The following is a 23,412-nucleotide window of genomic DNA, read 5'->3' as shown; positions in this document are numbered from 1 at the left end:
CTAGTGGAATTAACTGAAACCTTTTTTTTTCAATCACCTGACGCGTTGGCGGTCCCAATTGATCTCCGGGAGAAGGAAAGGATCGATGGCGGCATCGCCATGAAGATGGGATGCGATCTCTCTTCGCGTCACCGCCAGATCGCCCCAGTGTCACGCCTGCACGACGGCATGAACAGGTTTTGCTCCATGGCTGCTGCAGCCTGCAGACGAGACGTCAGCAGCAAGAGCGGGAGACAGAAAGCTACTCAAGAACAGCGTTAAATCAGCAGCCACCCAACACTCACGCCTTCCGCCCGCCCAATAATCATAAGCCATCCCCGATAGCCCATATCAAAAGCCATTTTCTCAGGCATTTCATGTGGACCGACCTTTTTCTTCCACTTCTATAATGCCGTCGTGAGAAATCTCACTATGTTTACAGCAAAATGGAAAAACGATGTTGACCGAGATCACCGAGAACCGGTCTAGATCGGGTTTACATTACAGTGCTGTGTGATTATCCACCGGTTTGGTTTGTCGAGCCTGTCCTCCAAGTCCCCGGATCACCCAAGGCCCTGCTGCCGCCTACCGGATGGTAACGACGAGATTCCTGTCGACGAACTTGGCGCCCCCAACCTTCCCCTGCATCGCCGGGGGCAGCTTGATCACGCGCCTCTGGTCGCCGGCTTCGATCAATAGCTCCGAACCGCCTCTATACTGCATTTTCAGATAAAGGAACAAGTCGGTATATTATCAGCAACGACATTTTTTTTTTTGATGGTGAAGACAGTACAAATTTAACTTGGTGATCATGTACTATTGCAAAAATGTGGAATGGTTCTTCGCCACTATCTGGCAAAATTCTCAGATGACATGCAGGCCACTAACCGTGAGATCACAAGTAGCTACATGGTTTTGACCTAAACTAGTGTACATGAAAACCTAGTTTTTTGGTATCATATTGTTTAGAAGCTTCTTTTGTGCTGCAATCAAGGATGCCAAATTCATTTGAAATCATCTCACAGTTTGTATGGAGAAGAGGACAGACAATTATGGGAATCAGCACACACAGGAAAACGTACTTTGGTTTTAATATCAGCACAATCGATTTGCGGAACTGGTGAGAAACAGTTGGCTTGGTTGCAAGTGGCATGTACCAAACAAACTAAAACTGCTTAAAGCTTGATTTCATACTGAGAACAATCTAGAAAAGAATGATAGGCCCTTCCATTGTTTTAGTGAAAACTCCTTTGATGTCACGTGCTAGGGAAACTGTGCATTAATCTGAATATTATCAGGTAGTTCACCACCCAAGTGATAATTTTCAAGTTGATGGTGGGATTTTACCTTTCTGGTTAATATTTTTATCACTTGGACGCTAAGCGCTAACTAAAAGTGAAATTAACTAGAGATAGCTTCAAAGTCGAAATCAATTCAGCATTATCTCTAAACAACTAAAGAAGTGAACTTAACTAGAGATATAGGTCTTGTTAGTCTTGACTGTGTATACAGTGGAGCCAACAAAAGTGAGGTCAGTAGCTGTACCTGATATAGTTTGATCTCAGACTTGTCAAATCCTGGCATGAAAAGGGTCACCGACTTCTGTGCAGAATCAAAACTAACTGAAGGATAAACCTTGCTTGTATTCCTCAACAGCCCCTTTGTATTTTGATTCAATGAATTTAACGCTCTGCCCCAATCTGCAGAAGAATCAGTTGGCAGAAATGGCAGAGACGAGAAAGACAATGGCAAAAACTTCTCAGCAACTCCTTGGTGTATTTCAGAAGGGTCCTCAGCATAACCAAATGCTCCACATATTTGCGCGCCAGCTTGGATGGTGCAACCCCAGTATCTTAGCGCAGAGGACACAGAGATTGATCCTCTCGGGTCCATGATGAGGAAGCACGCAAGTTTTGAGGGATCAGTAAACCAAAGCGAGATTTTCTACAAAATTTAGTGTCTTAATCTATTATATTTAGCTAATATTTAAACATGTATGCACTGGGTAAAATAGTTTTTCTTTATTAACTACAGATAATGTACCTCAAGAAGTTGTTCAATTTCATTCCATATCTCTGCACTCATTCTTACTTCACCAGTTCTACCATTTGGTCTCACGGCATCATAAATCAGTTTCAGTAATGATGGAGAAGCCAGTCTTCCTATGTCAGTCTTCTCTGCTAGTTCCCTCACATACTTCAAATAAGATCTGTCTTTTGTGTAGCAGCAGCATTAAAATGCAGGGTCCTGAGTGAATGCAAGGCTACAGACAAACAATGATAGCCTATACCTTGCCCTCTCAGTAGCACCAGTCAGCCGCAGAAATTCCTCTGTATTATTGCAGTCATACACTACGACATCAAATTCCCCCTGTGGACTATTCGTTCCAACTGAAAAGAAGTTGAGCAGCTTCTGAAGAGACAAGACTGAGCAGATCGAATCCATTCCAGGTAAGACTCCAAGCTCCTCTCCTACAATCTATCCTATGAAAAAGAGCAACCCAGATGACTGCTTTATCCACATCTCCCATATTAGAGCAAATTAATCACCTACCCCCTCAAGAACTCCTTGAGTGAGATTGCTCTGGGCATCTACTTTCTTCAACCGGTCAAGGGGCTCAAGTAGCATCTGTGATTTAATCAGAAAACATTCTTCAGCACCAAGGCATTTTCCGATGTCATAAAAGTTCAATATGAAACATCAAAAGGAGATCACTTCACAAAGGTATTTTACTTTACTGGTCTCGAGCTTTATGGTCGAAAGATTAGCAGCACATTCAGTGAGCGAGTTCCCAATCTTACAGCCCATCAATTGCTCTGCTGTCGGGTCTTGCGACTGTATAACCAGGCATGTCTTCAGGCCTTCACTTGCATAATACTGCAACATGGAGAAAAACAAAGTGCCTGAAAATGCTTGCAATGGCGTTTTAACGACTTATCATACTTTAGAGTGGCATTTTTCTCAGCTCAAAAGTGATTTTTTGTAGCTGCATTTTTCAAATACGCGGATGTAAACTACCCAATTAAATGCAGTTCAAGGCATGAATCAACATTGTGCGAAGTGTAAAGATGATGTTCAGTAGTATAACCCAATTGTTACACCATTCGCCAAACGACCCATCTTGTAGATTTACCCTATCACATGCTACAGTTTACCCAGCTCAATGCTTGGAGCAGCCAAGCTGCTAAATGATTCCCATCTTCTACTCTAATTAGTATCTACTCGTAGTATACATTGCAGTCCAAACTTGGCTTTTATTTAGCAACAAATAGTCCTGCAGTTTTCTATCAACAAGACAACAAAGACAAGCACTGGAGGAAGGTAGTTTTTACCTGAGCAGCGATGGCGGCCGCCGTGGTCTTGCCGGAGCCTCCCTTGCCGAGGAAAGTCACCAGCTTCGGGGGAGTGCCGGCACCGCCGGAGTTGGCGATGACCAGACGCCGCCTACGGCCTCCCCGGCCGGCAACGGCGAGGATTTGGCTCGCCGAGACGAGCAACGAGGGCGCCATCCGCCGCCTCCCCTCACGATTCAGTTGGGATCCCGCCGGTGTCTGCTCGGCCTTGGTCTCCCTCGTTCAAGCTTAGCTAGCCGTCTCAGGAAAAAAAAAGGAGTTTGTATAAGCTCAGGATAGGGTTAACGGTTCAAGAACGCACGAAAAAACCCACCTTGGCCACGTCTCCGACCCATCCACCCCCACCCCACCCCCCACCCCCGAGAGTCCCCGTCGCGGCGGCGCCCAAACCCGTCGAGGCGAGATGTCGGACCGCCGGGAGAAGCGGCCGTCCGACGCGGCCGGCGCCGCCGACGCCGCCCCGGAGGCCAAGCGCGCCCGCGAGCCGGCCGCCCCGGCGTTCCCCACGTACAAGGACGCGCCCGACCTAGCCCCCAAGATCCGTCTCCTCTGCGAGATCCTGGCCTCCTCGGCCTCCGACGTGGAGGCGGCCCTCGACGACGCCGACGTCCGCGTCACCACCTCCGACGTCGAGAAGGTGCTCCGCTTCTCCTACGCGTACCCGCGCGGCGCCGCCGCCTTCTTCCGCTGGGCGGGCCACCGCCACCTGCACCACCAGCACTCCCCCTACTCGTGGAACCTCATCATCGACCTCCTCGGCAAGAATCGCCTCTTCGATCCCATGTGGGATACCGTCGGCTCCATGCGGGCCCAGGGACTGCTCTCCCTCGCCACCTTCGCCTCCGTCTTCTCCTCCCTGGCGGCCAGTCCCACCAGCTCCCCCCTCAAGGCGTTTGTGGAAATGCCCCGGTACGGCATGGACCGCGACACGCCGGCGCTCAACTCCCTCCTGTCCGCGCTCTGCCGCGCCTCCCGGCTGGATGACGCCCGCGCCGCGATCCCCGTGGCCCGTGCGGAGGCCGGCACTCGGCCGGATGCCGACTCCTACGCCATCCTTCTGGAGGGCTGTGAGGCTGCTGGCAATGCGGCCGTTGCACGCGAGGTGTTCGACGAAATGGTGCACGCCCTCAACTTTGATCCTGCCAATGTGCCTGCCTACGACTCTTTCCTTACAACACTAGTTTCAAGTGGCTCCTCCACGGCGCTCTCAGATGCGATGGAGTATCTGGCTGTCTTGCGCCGGTATAGGTGTTCACCGGGCGAGAAGTTTCTCCGTGCTGCACTGGCGGCACACCTTGAGGCACGTGAATTGCGCAGTGCTGTGGTTCTCTGGGATGACTTTGTCCTTCGCCGGGGGCTCGTCCCAGATAAGGAAATGTACAACACGATGATCATGTTGCAGGGCACTCTGGGGCATGCTGAGGTTACTGTGAAGTACCTCGATGACATGGCCATCTATGGAGTGTTTCCCGACACAGACACATACAATGTGGTCCTCAAGCTCTTGCTCAAGGGGAGGAAGCTCCGGGAGGCATCGGCAATATTTAAAGAGATGGTCAAGAACGAGTGTTGGCCAAATGAGGCGAATTGTTCACTTGCGCTCAGCGTGTTCTTGGATACTCGTGACTGGGAGACGGGGATCAAGGTGTGGAAATGCATGACGGCGAATAGCCTGCCTCCACTGGAGGAGGGCGGTAACATGCTTGTATCAAAGCTGAAGGATGAGATGTTGCCTGAGGCATGCAAGTACGCAGAGGACATGATCGATCAGGGTATCAAGTTGAGCTCCTCAACGCTGGCAAAGCTGAGGCACAGCCTAGGAAAGGTCAAGAAAGGAGACATTCACGACCGCTTGCTTGCAAAATGGAAGGCGCACTAGGTTCTTCTCTATATCATATACTGTATGGTTTGGGTTATGTAGGATTGGGAATAGGAGATGACTCTCTCAGTTAACGGTTTCATGATAACTTGCTTTGCCGGAACTATAAGAAGTTGTTAGTCATGCATATAGTGTTTGCAGATGTGGCAATTCAGTTCTGTAAACTAGGTGTGCAATTTAACCTGTCAAGTCAGAATGGTTTAGTAACTGAAGAGTGCAGTCTCCTACCATGGTAATGAACCTCTTTCTGTCGCCATGAGTTTCTTCTTTTGAAATTGTAGTGCTTCGTTTTGAGTTTGATTTATCTATTCCCCTTCTGGAACATGGTATGTTGCTGGACATGGCATACTGTTTACTGGTAAGTAAGGGTAGAAAAGAAGCAACTTATGAAGCCAATGGGGATGAGTATCAAATACTTGGTACTTTCCGCTGTATTCCTGCTACGTTTCTGTTTTGTTGATACTTGAAATTAATTGAAGATCGTAGGTTTGTCCTAAGTCAAACTTTTGTAATTTTGACCATGTCTAAAAAAAGTATGTCAACGTCTATAACACCAGGTTTGATTCATTAGATTATTTATAAATATATTTCCGTACTAGTATATTTTTTTCATGTTGTAGATGTTATCACATTTGTCTATAGATTTCGTCAAACTTAAAGAAGTTCGACTTGGGACAAACATAGAACTTCAGTTAATTTGGAACTGAGGGAGCAATTGGTAAGGGTGAACCTATGTGCAGTAGAGTGGCTACCGGTAATGTGTCATCACAAGATTTATTACTGGGGATGATGTCAATATTGTGCGAGCAATGTAATTCTGAGGGCTGAAAATGACTCTGCTTGAGAAGCAGTCCGTTTTCCTTTTATACAGAATCTTTGGTTCGGATGCTTGGCAAAAATGTGTTTATTCCGGAACTAGGCTACTGGAAAGCCGTTATCAAGCTTTACAGTACATGCAAGGCAATACAGATTACATGCTCACTTATAATGAGTTTGATAACCTCATAATTGTGGGTTGGTCAGACACTATTTTGGCGAGGTGTGTGAATATTAGGAATTTCATGTCATGTTACATCCGCACCCCCGCCCGGGGAGTTTTATCATGGAAAGGCTCCTAAAGGACAACCATGGCATTATCAATGATGCAAACTATTTGTGCCATGTTAAGAGGCTACTGTATGTTGAAAGAATCTTATTCCCAAAATAAAAATGTTAGACAACATACATAAACCACTTATTATGATTATGAACACGCAGTCCTCTATGCGAGTAACAACGGGTCAATTGGTATTGCGGTTTCGCTTACCAACGGGACAACGTACATAAACCATTGAAATTATGTTTCATGTTGTGAAAGGTAGAGTCCAGGATCAACATATGATATTCTTTTCACAAAGATTTGCGGTTCTGCTTACTAAGGCTTACCATCCATTTTGAAGATTATGTTGCCGGCATGGGTTTAGAAAGCCTTTCGATCTTGGAAATTAGGACCGTGAAATAAACCAACTCTCATAAAAGTAAAATGATATCCATTTTGAGGTAGAATGGTACACTGTGAGTATTGAGGTTCAATGACACCTCATTAGTCATTGAATATGATTTCTATTAAGAGTGGTCTTATGATGTTTCTTAACCTTACAATCAAGGGGGAGAATGTTGGTATCTAGTTATAACAAACTAAGAGATAAAAGGGAATTAAACCTCCACATATGTGCCCTGATCGGTGGCACCGAACAAACGACTTGGTCTCAATCCCGCGTCCCTAGCGCCTAATTTAAAAGGAAAAGGACACCTCTGGTTTGTAACTAACGACTTCCTGAAGGAGATGAAGACCGACTAACACCACATGCCACCTCCAAGGCAGTGTTGGTGGCATCTATTCCGACCAGTTGTTGCATCTCCACCAACGGATGTCGTGAGGGCTAAGCCAGCGGTGCTCCTAGACTGTTGTTGCTCTTCACCATGCTTGCATCTAGCAGGCAGGGGGAGGTGTCTTTGCCCACGTTGTCCATGGCCATCTCAGGTAATGCTTCCGCTCTTTACCTATGGTGTTCTAATCTTGAGATCAAGATAATATCTATGTTAACCCTAAAGACTCTTCTAGCATCGGTATCATGAGCTGGTTTGATCTCTATCTAGAACCCCAATTAGGCCTATTTGCAATATGTTTTTTTAAGTTATGGCCTAATTGCCTCGCGTTAATGCTTTTGATCATGTTCAAAGTTTAATGGCTCTCTATGAAGTTAATGATATATGATTAGGATCAAGAATTCTAGTGGTAGTTGATCAAGTTAATGCAAAATTAGATGTGCTTTGCAAATTGAATAAATCACATTGAAGAAAGCACTAATGTTTGCCCAAAATTCCCCAATCAAGAAACCCTAAAAATGAAATCCTCAAAAGAAATGAATCGGTCGTCACCTAATGATGCAGCATTGGTGCTCTCCTCCGGGATCCTGACGTCGGCGACGTTGCAGTCTCTCAGGACAACGCGTGGAAAGAAAAAGCCAGCGACGCTGCCCTTATGGACGTGAATGTTGTGTGGCACCCGCGTCGCGCATGTCGTCATCGACCACCAAAGATCAGGACAGGTGGTCGCCTCCCCGCCGATGGCCTCGTGCGCATCGCAATCGCGGATTAGCTCCCGTGATCACCATGAGGTCGACATGGCTGGCGCCGTTCGGCCGAGGAGTGAGCAGCCTTATGACCAGGCACATGCTCCAACTAATGGGGCTTCCGCACTGCCATAGCCAGTGTGCCTCGAGTCGCCGACGAGATTGCCTCTCCTGTCGGAGCCGTAAAATTTGGGGAGACGAGTGGAAATGAGGTAGGGTTTGAGCCAACGCCTGTTTTGTTCTGCCTCGGGTTGATCCAGACCATCTATTCGATCGAAAGGTAAATATCAATGCGGAGCTCACGGCGGGCTGCGGGGGCATAATGGGCCAAGTGTGCCATTGGGCTAGGCCCAAGTTGTTTCAGCCAACAGCCAAACATTTTTTTTCTCTTTGATGATCTTCTCAGCTCGGCTAAACTTTTAACGGGCGGTCGTTGGTATTATGGGCCAACATTGGTGTTATGTGCATTTTTTATTTTATTCAATGCATTTCTAAATTATGATTATCCTCAAAATGTTTTTGCACTATTGTTAACTGAACATAGTCAGAAAAACTTCTTGTAACTCTTGCTTGAGTTTTCTGAGTGGAATGGAACCAACAAGAAATTTTGCTTGGAAAATTCATGTGCCCGAAATCATGTAAAGTAATGTTAATCATGATAAACTTTTCTTAAATAAAAGACATGGGTTATTATGGGCTAGATTATGTTATTTAGGCAATTTTCTATTTTTGGTGCATTTGAGTTAATTGTGTGAAGATATGTTAAGATCATGTTTAACTTTTGTAGTAGGTGATTTTATTTAGAAATTTTTATGTGGTAGCCATGTTAATACCTTTTTATGCTATTTTTAATGATGGTCGTTTTAAGAATGGAATGTTAATGTCATAAACTTGTGTTTATCGTGACGAGATTTCCTATGCTTCACTCTAAATTTTCTAGATGTTTTATTTGGAAATTTTATTTGAGTATGAAATTTATATTAATGATGTCCTTATGGAATTTCTTAATTATGTGATCAGTACTAATGGGATGAGGCACCTCATGAAAACGTAACTGGTCGTGTGGTGCGGTTTATGGTGCCGCACTATGCATCTAATAATGTTGGGCTAGTGTGCTTGTTGAGAAATACTAATGTTTTACATTGATATTTTCTATTGTATAATTAAGATATGCACTACTGAGATATGCATAATGGCCCAAAATGGTATTTATAAAATTGGGATTTCTATTTCTGTGCCCCTCTTCGCTTAGTCCTTCTCAATTTTGCCCATGCACTAAACCAGTCCTCACTTATCCCCTCCATCGCGTGGCCCACCCTCGCAAGAGCCCAAACGGGGGTTTGTCGTCGGGTCAAAGTCTTTGACCGTTACTGGACGTGGTTTCTGACTCGTGGGACACCCCTGTCAGTGGCTGCCCGCTCGTAAATGGTGGACACATATACTGACTTGTGGGACACCTCTGTCAGCGGTTGCCGCTCGTAGATGGTGGGCGTATATTCTGACTTGCGGGACACCTCTGTAAACGGCTGAACGGTCGTAGATGGTGGGTGCATATTCTGACTTGTGGGACACCTCTGTCAGCGGCTACGCGGTCGTAGGTGGTGGTCGTAGTTACTGGCGCACGGGACACCTTTGTCGGTGGCTTCACGGTCGTAGTTGGTTGGCGCAGTTACTGGCGGGACACCTTTGTCAGCGGTTGTACCAACCGAAAAAAGGTGGCTTATTAAGCCAGGAAGATTACTCGAACCAGAGACCACGCGCTCAAAGAGAGGCGCAAGAGCGAACCGACCAAGTATGTGTACGTGACTTTTGAAATAGTCCTCGCCATTTTATGCACTAAACAAAGCGAAGCATAAACCAATCATTTACTCACTATATGTAATATACCATCGGGGTGTTAATAGTTTTCTTCAAGCCATTTTGTGTGGTGGATGCACTTTAGTCAACCAAATTAGTTTAGTACAGAAATTTGATGAACTAAGACAAGCATTGAGACAATTTTACCTTAAGTCTGGGGGAGTAATTTCACTACTATATGTAGGTGAAAACTCATTGGCTAAACCAAGAATTTTCTATCTTCCAATAATGACATAAAGAATCTTGGTGTTGTCTCATGCATTAGTCGTATGGAGATTCATCGAGAAGTGGGTCCAAAAAGAGTAAAAGTCCTATTATTATGACATACGTGGAAAATTATGAAAAAAATACATTATGTGTCAGTACTCTTCCCCACCTACTCCTAAAATCAAGGGTCATAGAGTTTGACATTTAGCGTCTAAGAAAATATTTAAAACTAACCAAGTAATGTTGATTCCTTATGCTTTAGTTGTCATAAGAACCTTACATGTATTAAGTATGAATGCACCCTCTTATTTGTGCTTGGGATACTCCCTCCGGTCCTTTTTACTCTGCATATTAGGTTTGTCCGAAGTCATCTCATCCAACTTTGACCAAGTTTATATAAAAAATTATAGACATTCACATAACAACACCAATATCATTAGATTCATCTTGGAATATATTTTATATTATATTTATTAGATATTATAGATGTTAATAATTTCTAATATAAATTTGGTCAAACTTAGCAAAGTTTGACTTTCGGCAAATCCAATGTACAGAGTAAAAAGGACCGGAGAGAGTACTTGGCAAAATGTGTCTATTCCCAAACTAGGCCACTGGAAAGCCGTTATCAAACTTTTTTTTACCATGCAAGGCAATACAGATTACATGCTCCCTTATAATGAGTTTGATAACCTCAAAACTGTGTGTTAGTCCGACATCATTTTGGCGAGGTGTGTGGATATTAGGAATTCCACATTATGTTACATCCGCACCCTCACACGAGGAGCTTTATCGTGGAAAAGCTCCTAAAGGACAACCATGGCATCATCAACGATGCAAACTATTTGTAGCATGCTAAGAGGCTACTGAGAAGGTTGTATGTTGAAAGAATCTTATTCCCGAAATAAAAATGGTAGACAACATATATAAACCACTTACTGCGATTATGAACAAGCAATCCTCTATGTGAGTAACAACGAGTCAATTGGTATTGCCAAAACCATTGGCACTATGTTTCATGTTGTGAAAGATGGAGTCCAGGATCAACACATGATGTTCCTTTCTTAAAGATTTGCGGTTCTACTTACTAAAGATTAATCACCCATTTTAAGATTATGTCGCCGGCATGGATTTAGAAAGCTTTTTGATCCCGGAAATTAGGATCGTCAAATAAACCAACTCTCATAAAGTAAAATGATATCCATTTAGAGATAGAATGGTATACTGTGAGTATCGAGGTTCAATGAAACTTCATTAACCATTGAATATTATATCTGTTAAGAGTGGGACTATGGAGTTTGTTAACCTTACGATCAAGGGAAGAATGTTGGTCTCTAGTCATAACAAACCGAAAGATAAAAGGGAATTAAACCTCCCACAACAAACCGAGAGATAAAAGGGAATTAAACATCCTACGTACGTGCCCTGATCGGGGGCATCAAACCAATGACTTGGTCTCAATACCGCCTCCCTAGCACCTATTTTAAAAGGAAAAGGACCCCTCCGGTTTGTAACTAACGATTTTACATGGTAGGCCACGTCCTCTCTCCAACAACCAATCCTATGAGGTGCTAAAGGCGACAAAGATTGACTATCACTGCTGGCCACCTCCAGGGCAGTGCTAACAGCATCTACTCCGACCAGCTGATGCATCTCCACCAACGGATGGCACAAGGGCCGTGCTAGTGGCGCTCTTGGACTACTGCTACTCTTCACCATGCCTACATCTAGGAGGCAGAGGATGCGTCTTTGCCAATGGCCACGGCCGATATCTCAGGTTCTTGATAACGGTTCCGCTCTTTATCTATGGTGTTCTAATCTTGAGATCAAGATCTTATTTATGTTAACCCTAAACTATTCTAACAGAAAAAAGCCCATGTGTGTATGGGTTGGCGAGGAGGACACCTGGGAGCAACTAATGAAGGAGCGCTCCTTCGGGAGCCTCCTCAAGGGTCACTTGGGTTGGGCTGAGAGCACGCCACAGCCGCTGCCGCATGTCACGCTTTGGGCGTTCCCTTTGGATTTTTTTATTTTTATTTTTTTGCACGCGTTTTTGACTTTTTAGATTTTTTTTTGTTTTTTGGCTTTTCAATTTTTCACCGGTCTTTCTTAGCTATAGAACAAAAAAAGTTCCAAAAAAATTTGTGCGACAAAATGCTTTTTTGCTTCCGTGAGAGGGCACGGCCGTGCCTCGTGGAAATGGAAAAAACGCAAAAAAAATTTCCTTTCCACGGGAGGCACGAGTTTGCTTCCGCGAGAGCCGTGCCTCTCGGAAATGGAAAAAAATGTTTTTTCTTCTGCGAAAGGCAGATGTTACTTCTTGTGGAAGCACAGACGTGTGTGGCCCAACTCATAAGGGCCATGAAGTAGCTACGCCTAACTCAAGATCTAGGAGCTAAACTGTGATAGACGGCCAAAAATATGTAGGAAGAATAGCCAGCAAGAAATAAAAAAAGTGGAACTGAAACGAATAGATTTTTAATGTATTTCAATTTCTCTTGTAATGTATGACCTATCGCATGAATAGTTAGTCCACACACCATTCCTCGCTTATGATAATCTAAGGCCAAAAAGAAAGAAGGCACGAGTATTCCAAGTAGAAGCGCTAACATTCCCCCTTCCTTGAGAAAGCACTTGACCCCAAGCCGGTGCATAAGGAAAACGACTCTTCAGGTCGACGAGGTCCTCCCAAGTATTGTCTCTCAAACTCACCCGGAGGGTGATAGGTAGAAGCATTAATTTGATTCCGCGAGAGGCACAATCGTGCCTCTTTTCGGAAAGGAAAAAAAACGTGTGCCCGGTTTGTTTTTTTCATGAAAAGAAAAGTTCATCAAAACCTATCAACATGAGATCTAGTTTTGAAGATCTCGACACGAGGAATACAATGATGAAAACGGTTCGAGATTTGGACGCATGGTTTAAGAGATAAAACTTTTTAAATAAACGGATCTAGAAAAAAGAAAAAACTTTCAGATTGTCGCAACCTGAGGAAGTGGGAGTGACCTTTGCAAAGAGTGCTCCTTAATTAATGATTAAGTCTGCTTGCTGATGATTCCCTTATCCTTATGAAAACAGATATGATTAATGCAACCTCATTGAGACAAGTGTTAGATGAATATTGTGCAAGCTCAGGCCAATTGGTTAGTGCAGGCAAGAGTAGTATTTCCTTTAGCCCTAATGTGGAAGTGGGTGTGAGAGCACAAATATGTACAGAGCTAAATATTATGACCGAAGCCATCTCAGATAAATATTTGGGACTACCCTCCATGGTAGGACTAGATAAGAGTGATAGTTTTGAGTATTTGGTTGAAAGAATCATTGACAGGCTAAAAGGATGGAAAGAGAAAAAATTATCTATGGGGGGGGGGAGGAGATCCTACTCAAAGCAATTATACAATCCATTCCAGTTTTTGCTATGGTTGTGTTCAAAATCCCAAAGCAAGTGTGCAAGGAGATTACTGATGCAATGTCTGCTTTTTGGTGGGAAGACAAAGAAGAGCACAAGAGGATGCACTGGTTTGCATGGTGGAGGATGTGTCTCCCAAAATATAAAGGAGGCATGGGATTCAGAGATTTACATGCTTTCAATCTTGCTATGCTTGCTAAGCAAAGTTGGCGGCTAGTAACGCACCCTGATACTTTGTGTGCACATGTTCTTAGAGCAAAGTATTATCCAGGTGGAAATTTGCTTATGGCAGGCCCAAAGAAGGGCTCATCTTTTACATGGCAGAGCATTGTGGCGGGTCTTCAAACCTTCAAGAGAGGGCATATCTGGCGAGTGGGGACGGGTGCCAAAATAAATATTTGGACGGATCACTGGATCCCACAAAGTCCTACAAGGAAGGTTATCACGCCAAGGGGTAATATCTTGTTGACCACTGTTGATGAACTTATTAATCCAGGAACAGGATGGAGGGATGAAACCTTGGTTCGGTCTATATTCTTTGGTGTTGATGTTCAACGGATTTTGAAGATTCCATTATCTACCCATTTACTGGATGATTTTGTGGCATGGAATGTCACAAAAAAAATTGTTTCTCGGTTCGGTCAGCATACTATGTCGAGTGGGAGCACCAATTCGGCCCAAGAATGAGAAAGGACCCAGCCGAGACATCAGCAAACAACCCTGTTTGGGAGACTCTTTGGAAACTACAAGTTCCAAGCAAGATAAAGATTTTTGTCTGGCGAGCACTACATGAAATCATACCTGGAGTGGGAGTATTGCGAAGTAGACATATCAAAGTCTCACCTTCATGTCCTATATGTCACCAAGGACCAGAGGATATTCGCCATTTGGCTTTCACTTGTGATCGTGCACGTCAGGTTTGGAAGTCCTTGGGTTTGGATGAGATCATAGATGCATCTATTCGCACTGATCGCTCAGGCTCAGTGGTAATGGAGGATTTACTCAGAAATCCGGTGAAAAAATCTCCTGTCTTGGGACAACTGGGGCTCCAAGAAACGGTTGCTGTTGGTGCATGGTACATCTGGTGGGAACGCCGTGAAGTTGTAAAGGGGGTGAATGTCAAGCCTGCACCAAGTTCCTCGTTTGCTATCCAAGCTATAACTTCAAATCACGCGACACGTCCAACTGCGGTAACTTCTGAAGCTCGATGGCGACGTCCAGCTCCTGGGTCGTACAAACTGAATGTGGATGCGTCCTTCTTCGAGGACGGGAGTGGGGCTGCAGCTGATATTCTTCGTAATTGCCATGGAGAAGCGATTGTTGGGGTCTCAGAGCTTATAGATAACACTCTTAGTGCACAATCAGCTGAAGCAATTGCTCTTCCCTTGGGTCTACGGCAGGTTTATGCGGGGGGGGGGGGGGTGGAGGAATGTTGAAGTAGAATCAGACTGTGAAGAACTGGTATATGCATGTAATGGAGAGACAGAAATTTGGAGCCCCTACTCAGCTACCCTTGTTGATTGTTTTCATCTGGCCCATGGCATCCCGAATATTTCTTTTGCTCATTGTCCGAGAGAAGTAAACAGAGTTGCACACTTCCTAGCTAGGCGATGCTATGATTAAAAAATATGTGAAGAATGGTTAGATGAGATGCCTTCTTTCATATTACCTCATGTAATCTTTGATGTAACACTTTCCCAAATTGAATAAAATGCCACAAGGATTTTCCCTCAAAAAAATGATTAGGCCTGTTTAGGGTATATTTAAATGTGCTCTAGTTATTGCACATCTAATTAACTATCAAACTAGAAAGAACAAAAAAATGGCTAATGAAAATGCTTGCAGGAATCTTCATGTAAAATCAATGGCAGAGGACTTGGATGTGCAATATTTAGGACACATCTAGATGTGCTTTAGGAAAACTGTTAGTGATTTCGAGGACTCCCCGGCCCTGTGTGTACCAAAGATATGCAGCGATGGAATTCAAAATAAAAAGATATGCAGCGATTAATTCAGAAACCGTGGGCCCATTCCTCTCGCACAAGGCCGAGTCAGAGGCCCATTTGGCCTATGTGCTCCCAGGTGCAAGGCCCAAAAGCAGAACCCTGACCTTGGAGGCCTGCTGCTCGGCAGCTCCAGCGCGCGGCCGCGGCGTCTCTCCGCCGACGAGCAGGGCGGTCAGATCGGCCAGCGAGCTGAGGAGCAAGGCTTCAGGAGCTACGTGCAGCGCGAGGCGAGGGCGCGACCTCTCGAGTCGCCGAGGCCACGGCCACGCGGCCCGCCAGCTGAATCGGGGGGCGGGGGGGGGGGGGGGGGGGGGGGGGGGGGCTGCGGCGCCGCGAGCGAGCGGGTGGAGGTCCTCGAGGGGAGGAGGGCGCGTCGGCGCAACTTGCAGACTGACCGACACGTCGGGCATCCGGCACTCCGACACCCCAGCCGGCAGCGCCACACGTCCGCGACAGGCAGGGCATTTCACTCTTTTCACCAATTGTGCTGTGACTTCGCTAGCTGCCTGACAACACCTATGTGTGCTGTTGATTCAGGGCATTTGCTATGGAAAGATTTGATGAGTACGACTGCACGTCCCCTCATTCTCACCAGCACCCGGACCGCGTCTCTGATTCTCTTGAGGATCCGATATCTGATGAGGTGCTGCCTCTCCTGATGCTGAGCTACATTGGCTTTGGTATTTCATATGTTCTTTATTTCCTTGGCCAATAAATGCCATAAACATTGTTGCAGCTCATGTGCAAAGAAACTGTTCCGAATTTCATAGTGTTGTGTCTGGACCCTGAACCACTCTACCAGATGCGCAAACTGTACAAATTTATCTGACATAGCTTGAAAATCTCATAAACATTGTTGCAGCTCATTGTGCCTTTTTATGCAAATTTATCTGACATCGCTTGAAAATCTCGGCATGTAGCAGCATATGAAATGCTTGTTGAACATGTGGCTTTTCTTTTATTGTATATCAACAGGATGTCCAACCAACAAGGCTCTCGCTGGCCTGTGCTACTACAAATAAGAGAGAGAAGGATACCAGAATGGCGGGCCACGATGAATCAACCATCTGGGATGAAGTTCGGGAAGAAGCTGATGAGCTAGCCCATGTGCATAAAGATCCTCATGCTCGTAGTGTCTCGCTCCTATCTGCTGGAACAAGCAAAAGTAATCACTGCAACTGCATCTCCTGTAATACATATTATGTAGGTTCTGATATTTCTTGTAGGCAGTGGAGGACTTCGGCATGTAAATGTTTTCTTGTGTAATTTTTTCGGGTGCATATTATACATGACTCGCTCTCCTTTTTGCCACTGGTGCAGGGAGCAAATGTGAAAACAAGCGCAAATTCTCAATACGTGGATTCAATTCTATCGTGTCAGGCGTAAAGAGTGAAAACTCGTATGCTGGGGAGCAAGAAGTTTCGTCAGGAATGCGACCAGCTAAAACTGTAGAAACTTTGATGGCTGAGCAGTTGGAAAATATCGATGAAGACACTGAAGACTTGCCGTCAGATTTTGCCCATCCAACCAAGATTGCAAACACTTCAGTTGCTGAACTTCTTGAAGATCTACAGGATAGAAGTGTCTCTTCTCTTAGAACACCATTTTCGGTGTGTATTTCTGTGCTGCTTCATTGTTTGGAGTTCTTAGAAAACAGCTAGCTTGTCTCTGAACATTTCAATGCAGATTCATCAACAAACCAAAGCTAAGGAAGGGAAGCCAAAAGTTCCGACTTCAGGGAAGAAAATACCAGCACTTCTAGGTCAGAGGGATCTTGATAGTGAAGAGCCCTCGGAGCATGCTATTGGTGAAACGTCTAGTGAGGATGAAGCGGAAGTATGTTTTAATATAACTGCTGTTATTCATAGTTGTTCAGTTGTACTGTTCGTCATGATACTTCATTCCTGCAACAGGATACTGTTCGAAACAACTTGACTATGGTGAACAAAGATGTGAAGGGAAACCGAAAAACTATGTCTGACCTATTCCAAGAAGCTTTCATTGCAACAGATATGGAGGGTACCGCACTCCCCATGAGATCAACCGGGTATAGTAACCCTGACAATTCCTTACCAAATGCGTGTTGAAATAACGCTGAACGTTATGCTATTCTAAATATTCTATTTCTCGTGCAGAGCTGGTTATTACGGAAGGATGCAACAGATTATGCAGATGGAGAAAGATAGGCATGCTGAGTTCTCGAGGCAGTATAACAAAGCGCAAGATTATTTAGGTAGTCCTTAGTTTTGCTATCGTGAACTTGTATAGTTATGCTAGATTTGCTAGTTGAAGCAGTTAGTAGTGGTACTACATATACATTCATAATAACCTTCATCAATGTGTATTCATATATTGATGATGCAGTGACTATTCGTATTGCCAGGTGATTCAAAGGGAGTTACTGTTCAAATTTTGACAAGGTCCTTGGAAGGAAAACTAACAGTCTGCCTCTGCCTGTTGAAAGAAAAGAGTAACGTCTGTGTTTCATCTTTATCTTTCAAAAGCTCTTCCGTTCTTTCGTTTACTTATTGCTTGCAGCAAATTAACATATTGTTTTTATACTCCCTCCGTCCCATATTAACTGTCACTCAAATGGAGACGTATTTCAGTGCTAGATACATCAGTTTGAGCATCAGTTAATATGGAACGGAAGGAGTACTATTTTCAAAGAAAAGTAATAATTGTTGCGCATAAAAAGTACTCCTCTGTACACTAATGTAAAACGTTTTTGCAGTTCAAATTGAATGCAGAAACGTCTTATATTATAGTGTACAGAGGTAGTACATGCTTGCTATTAAATGGTAATTGTAGGAGTATGTGCTGTGCAAGTCATGCATGTTAGATAATTTTCCACGTGGCATTTGGCCACTCTTTTTGAATGGCCCACCATGTACTGTCCAGACATTTAAGATAAAAATACAGTGCTACCCTTAGAACTATCTTTTAATGTTGTTATGCCCTCCCAAAACATATCCTTTCTGGGGTTAAGTTCTAACAAACCAAACATGCTAAGCGTCTCGTGCCAGTGTGGTGTTATCAGTGTATTTGTGTTTCTTTGCAGCTTCCCTTGACAGATTGTGACATGGATGGCAGCAGTAGTAAGAGGACCATTATCTTCAGTCCCAAAATATGTGACAATGTGGATCTTGTAGAAGGAAACATTATTCACATCCACCCACCATGGTATGCTTCTTGCAGTATATGTCTATATTTTCTTTGCTTGTTTCCGTTCTGTGAACCCATTTTCGTGTTTTAAGAGATATTATGTTGTAGGCTTGTTGCTAGAATGGTAGATCAATTTTGCTCAGTAGAACAGAGACACTTATTTCACAAACGAAGACTTCATGAATCGAAACTAACCAAGCGTGAAAAATATGGGAAGAGCTTCTATAGCCATAGACCCTCACCCACCCACTACGAAGCAGCAAACATGCTTCAGAATTTTCGCAGTACGAGCCCATCTAGAGAAATTTGATCAGGTGCCACAAGGCAGCAAGAACTACTAGTCATTTAGGGATGCAGAACTTAGAAAACAGCACCGAACACTTAAGAGTTCAGTCTGACGCTGCAGTTGGGTCCGGAGAATGATGCCCAGTTATGAAATATGGCTAACGCCCTAGTGCATAATTTGCACAAGAACAACAAGGGGGTTAACGTCTAACATATCGGTGCTTGCATCTCTCCTTTTCCTCGAAAAACACATGTTTTTTTTTGTTAGCTAGGTCGTCGCAGACTGCAATCTTCTCCTTTTTCATGCTTTCAGATGGGTCTAAGCAACCGCAGAATTCAGGAATTTGACAACCCCCTTACCTCAACAGGAAAGAAGTGAAAGTAAAAGAAGAGGAGGTGATGCTCTGCACCTACTTCTCGCATCACCCGGCTTGAATGGTACTCGTACTCGAGATCCTTCTTTTCTGCAAAACAAAAGGAAGGAGATGTCAGCACCGCATGGCAGGGGCCGGCTTACCAATATGTGTATAGTTTGAGAACTGTAGACAATGGTGTATGTACTGGGTAGAGTATGTGTCGCTGTGTGTTATACTTGGTGAAGATATTGAGCCAGTTTTGTCTGTACCGATGTATGTGTTACTTGTTGCAGCAGCTGCTGCAAGCATGTACTTCTCATTGAATCTGTAGAGTAGATAGGCAAAGCCCGGTACAAGTCAATGTTGCATAGGACCATTTGCCGTTGTTGCACTGCACAAAACAGAAAGAATGTTTCCATCATGGTATATGGATTAAAAATGCCCCTGTCCAACCCTACAAATATTATGTGGAAATATATGTTTCTTGTGTATGATCTTTTGTTCTTGAATTTCCCTGTTCCAAGACAGCTTTCACAGTACGCGTTCGACCAACTGAAAATATATAGTTGGTTCTTAATCTAAGTGTAGCAGAACTTGCTTAAGAGCACAGCTTTGGTTTGCGCTGCTGTAGCTTTTTAGAGATGGGCAGAAATTAGCGGTGCAATAAGAGAGTGTGAGTGCCAAGCGAATCATGCATGTTTCATGCATTACCTCTCTGTCACCGGTCCAAATTAAAGAGCGCAAAACTCGGCTGTCTTGAGAAAAAGGAAAATCCTCCCAGGCAAATGCTGAATACTCCCTCCGTTCCTAAATATAAGTCTTTTTAGAGGTTTCAAATAGACTACAACATACGGATGTATGTAGACATATTTTAAAATGTAGATTCATCCATTTTGCTCCGTATGTAGTCGCTTGTTAGAATCTCTAAAAAGACTTATATTTACGAACGGAGGGAGTATATCTTGTGCCTCCTCTAGCACGCATGCAAGATCGAATTTACGAGTAAAAACAGGCCCCGGACGTTGAATATATATATATATCTTGTGGATTCCCAGAATGATTACAACTTTACATACACAAATGCTTGCTCTGCCATCTCTCTTACAAATGCTGCTGTCTATGGTTACAAAGACTGAATTTTAACACCTAGGCTGCGCTTGGATGCGGTGTAATCAAATACAGACGTATTTAGTTTACGCGTGTATCTTACCGGCCACCAGTAGATTTTCAGCCGGAATCAAAAGGATGGGCGGAGATCTGTATCTTTTCTACAGGTGTATTTGAGATGAAACGACATTCCAAACAAAGCCCTAGGCTCTGTATTTACACTTGCACTTCAATAGGGGAAACCACTGTAACTGCCGTGACGCTGCTGTTCGCTCGCGCCGACGACGGTGAAAAGCTCTGTGTAATCGCAGAGGCCGTGCAGCTCATCCAGGCACGACGACTGCGCGGCGCCGGAGTTGGCATGGGCCGTCGCCGTCCGCGCGTCATTCGCCGCTACACCAACCGGGCCTGCCGTGGCGGGAATGAGATAGCTTGACGATCTGGTGCCGGCGTCATTCGCCGCTGCGCTAACGGGGCCTGCCGTGGCGGGCATGCGATAGCCTGACGGTCCGGTGGTGGCAGCACTCCTCCCGTCGGCGTGGCGGGGCCGCGGCCTGTGGAGCTGGTGCGCGGGCGCGGCGGCGGCACCGGATGGCTTGCCGGTGAGGCGCTGCACGAGGGACTTGAAGCCCGCGGCGTCGGAGGTGACGAACTGCGTCTCGATGTAGGTGACCTTGACGCCATTCTTGTTGTCCATGAGTCCTTGCTTGCTTGCTTGATCGAGCGAGCGCGCGTGCAGTGGCGGTGCCTTTGGTCGGTTTTCTCGATCTCCTCGTACGTGCGGCTGGCTCGTTTCTTGATCGCTCTAGCCTCAGGGTTGTGTGTGTCATGCTAGCCGTTCGGGGATGTTTATTTATATACGATACGAGACGGCGCTGAGATTCTGGGGGTGAGAAGTATTCTGGGGTTGCGAGGCACGAGTGAGGAGAGAGTGACATGCTGGCAGGCGTAAGATGGACCAGGTCAGGGCATGTGGTGGTGGGAGGGAGTTGAGACGAGGCTGGCAGGTGCTAGTGGCTGTGGCTGTGGCCGCGGTAGCAAGTCGAGGTGTTTGACTGGTCGGTCCTAGGGAGTTTGTGAGATAACGGTCAACTTTTGGAGAACGGGAGGGAGAGTTGGTCAAGCGCTCCTGGCCCTGGGGGAGTATGGTTTTGACGGCGCTTGTTATCTTCCTCGCCTCTCTTTCTCTCCCTGTCTTTGATGTTGACGGATCTCAAATATAACAAGCAAGCACAACAAGATCACAACAAATATGCATCCTCCGTGGCCCCGGCATCCATGCTCCCCCTTCGTGCTGGTTATGTGGTCCTGGCATCCACCCTCAACTCGTCGTCCCATTCCGGTGAACTCCTCTGCAAATCGGCATTCTTGTGACTTGTGAGCTTCCTCCGGAATCTTCACCTTCCCGTCATGTGGTGCTCTTGTTTTTTTTTTTTTGAACCGGGCTAATCCCCTTTCCATTATAGAACATAACGGAAACACAGCCATGTCCAAGAGAGCGAAAAAAGGGAAAGGAAAAAAACGAGTTCAAGCACGCCAGGGAAACCCACTGTAGACGCTCGCAATTGAGACGCCCACTGTGGGGCGAAAACCCTGGAGCACCAAGTTCTCTCGACACCAAAAGATAAAGAAGTCTAACAGTAACAACAGAGCCTACGCAGAGGCAGAGTATCAGGATAGTAAGACTGACGCCAAAACACTAAAGGGATTCGCGAAGAAGCACGATCAACTCCAGAAGAAGAAGCTCCCATTAGAAATAGCGCCTTGATCATCCCAGGGTGGTTCCCGTGTATGCAGTTGTGCAGAGACTCATCAGCTCCTTAGCATTCCTCTTCAGAAGCGCCGCGCCATGCTCTAGCTCCGCTCGCTCCTCGCCTTTCAGCAGACCTGCCCAGTAAGATAGATGTGTGCAGGCCATGAAGACAATCTCAAAAGGAGACGACAACTTATTGAATTCAAAAGTAGCCTGATTTCTGCGGTTCCAAATGGCCCAGCAAACAGCCGCTAGCCCCACAGTAAAGTGTCTCTCACCATGAGGAAGAAAAGCATAACACCAAGAGTAAAATTGACATAAGTTGTTAGGGAAAAGATCAGTTCCAAGCATCGCACCCACCGTGCGCCAAACTACCCTCGCAATAGGGCAAATGAAAAATAAGTGCAGATAAGTTTCCCTGCAATCGCAGAAGGAACACCGTGGGTTGCCAGCCCAGTTTCGACGTCTCATCACATCCCTGGTAAGAATAGCATCTTGAAATAGTTGCCACAAAAAAATTTGGATTTTAACAGGCAGTTTAGCTTTCCAGATCCATTTATAGTCGCACCCAGCGAGGTCCTTTTCCAAGTAAGGCGTACACTGACTTGGTGGTATATCTACCTTTAGGACCAAAGCCCCATTCAAAACCGTCACAATTGTCAGAGGGTTTGACAGTGTCAACAACCCTTTGTAGCCTCTCAAACTGGCAAGTCAGGTCGGCATTCGACCTGCGCCTGAACAAGCCCCTACCAGTCCTCGACTTATACTGGACAATAGTGTCATCCGGATAATTAGCAATGCTGAAAAGGTCTGGATATAAGTCACAAAGTGGGGGATGAGACCCAATAGGATCAAACCACAGACGAGCAATATTGCCAGAATTAATAATCACTTTCCTCCTGGCCATGTAAACATCCTTAATTTTCAAAAGTGATTTCCAGACTGGGGAGTCATTGAACTTGGGTTTAACAGTAGCAACCGAGCAATTCTTGAGGTATTTAGCCCTCACAACATCTTGCCACAAACCATTCACTGTATCCAGCCTCCACCACCATTTCACCAGAAGAGAGACATTCTGTTTGTGGAGATCTTTGATACCCAAACCCCCTTTACACTTAGATCTGCACACTCTGGTCCATTTGACCAAGTAGTAGCTTTTCTTCGCCATACCTCCATACCAAAAAAACTTGCGACAGTATTTGTCTAATTTTTTGATGAAAGTTTTATTGAGGAACATTGACATGTAATAGTAGGCAATGCTAGAAAGAGAGGAATTCAACAGGGTCAGCCGCCCTCCGGAAGAGGCATCATTGCCAATCCATGAATCACAGCATTTAAGAAACCAAATAGCTATAAACTCCCAATCCGAGTTTCTCAAAGAGGAGTAGCTGACTGGCACTCCTAAGTATTTCATAGGAAAGTGACCGATCTGGCAACCAAAAAG

General features: G+C 45.1%; 3 protein-coding genes across 6 annotated transcripts; 2 read left to right on the top strand and 1 right to left on the bottom strand.

Moving 5' to 3' along the window:
* Positions 1 to 352: 352 nt before the first annotated feature.
* LOC123137965 (uncharacterized protein At1g26090, chloroplastic) lies at positions 353 to 3,624 on the bottom strand. The gene is made up of 7 exons (XM_044557855.1): positions 3,312 to 3,624; positions 2,713 to 2,856; positions 2,533 to 2,607; positions 2,270 to 2,457; positions 2,023 to 2,188; positions 1,525 to 1,923; positions 353 to 696 (listed from the first exon to the last, which is right to left on the bottom strand). Exons 1-7 carry the CDS (start codon positions 3,486 to 3,488, stop codon positions 565 to 567), a joined length of 1,281 nt encoding a protein of 426 aa, XP_044413790.1. The 5' UTR covers positions 3,489 to 3,624; the 3' UTR covers positions 353 to 564.
* A 31-nt stretch (positions 3,625 to 3,655) lies between these two features.
* On the top strand, positions 3,656 to 5,533 carry LOC123137964 (pentatricopeptide repeat-containing protein At1g77360, mitochondrial). Its single transcript, XM_044557854.1, has one exon. The coding sequence runs from the start codon at positions 3,736 to 3,738 to the stop codon at positions 5,209 to 5,211; it is 1,476 nt and encodes a 491-aa protein (XP_044413789.1). The 5' UTR covers positions 3,656 to 3,735; the 3' UTR covers positions 5,212 to 5,533.
* A 10,084-nt stretch (positions 5,534 to 15,617) lies between these two features.
* LOC123137962 (uncharacterized) lies at positions 15,618 to 19,599 on the top strand. 4 transcript variants are annotated; one of them, XR_006468691.1, is made up of 10 exons: positions 15,618 to 15,758; positions 15,840 to 15,945; positions 16,278 to 16,467; positions 16,623 to 16,912; positions 16,989 to 17,138; positions 17,216 to 17,349; positions 17,438 to 17,535; positions 17,686 to 17,772; positions 18,364 to 18,485; positions 19,121 to 19,599. XR_006468691.1 is itself a non-coding variant. In XM_044557852.1 (10 exons), exons 2-10 carry the CDS (start codon positions 15,850 to 15,852, stop codon positions 19,185 to 19,187), a joined length of 1,239 nt encoding a protein of 412 aa, XP_044413787.1. In that variant the 5' UTR covers positions 15,618 to 15,758; positions 15,840 to 15,849; the 3' UTR covers positions 19,188 to 19,599. The 4 variants fall into 4 exon arrangements, 2 of the variants coding, with proteins under 2 accessions (XP_044413787.1, XP_044413788.1); XR_006468692.1 differs by having other exon boundaries at positions 19,066 to 19,599; XM_044557852.1 differs by having other exon boundaries at positions 17,686 to 17,777.
* Positions 19,600 to 23,412: the final 3,813 nt, after the last annotated feature.

This window comes from Triticum aestivum, chromosome 6B, assembly GCF_018294505.1.
Source record: "Triticum aestivum cultivar Chinese Spring chromosome 6B, IWGSC CS RefSeq v2.1, whole genome shotgun sequence".
Lineage (NCBI taxonomy): Eukaryota > Viridiplantae > Streptophyta > Magnoliopsida > Poales > Poaceae > Triticum > Triticum aestivum.
This window is presented reverse-complemented; position numbering and strand designations above follow the sequence as displayed.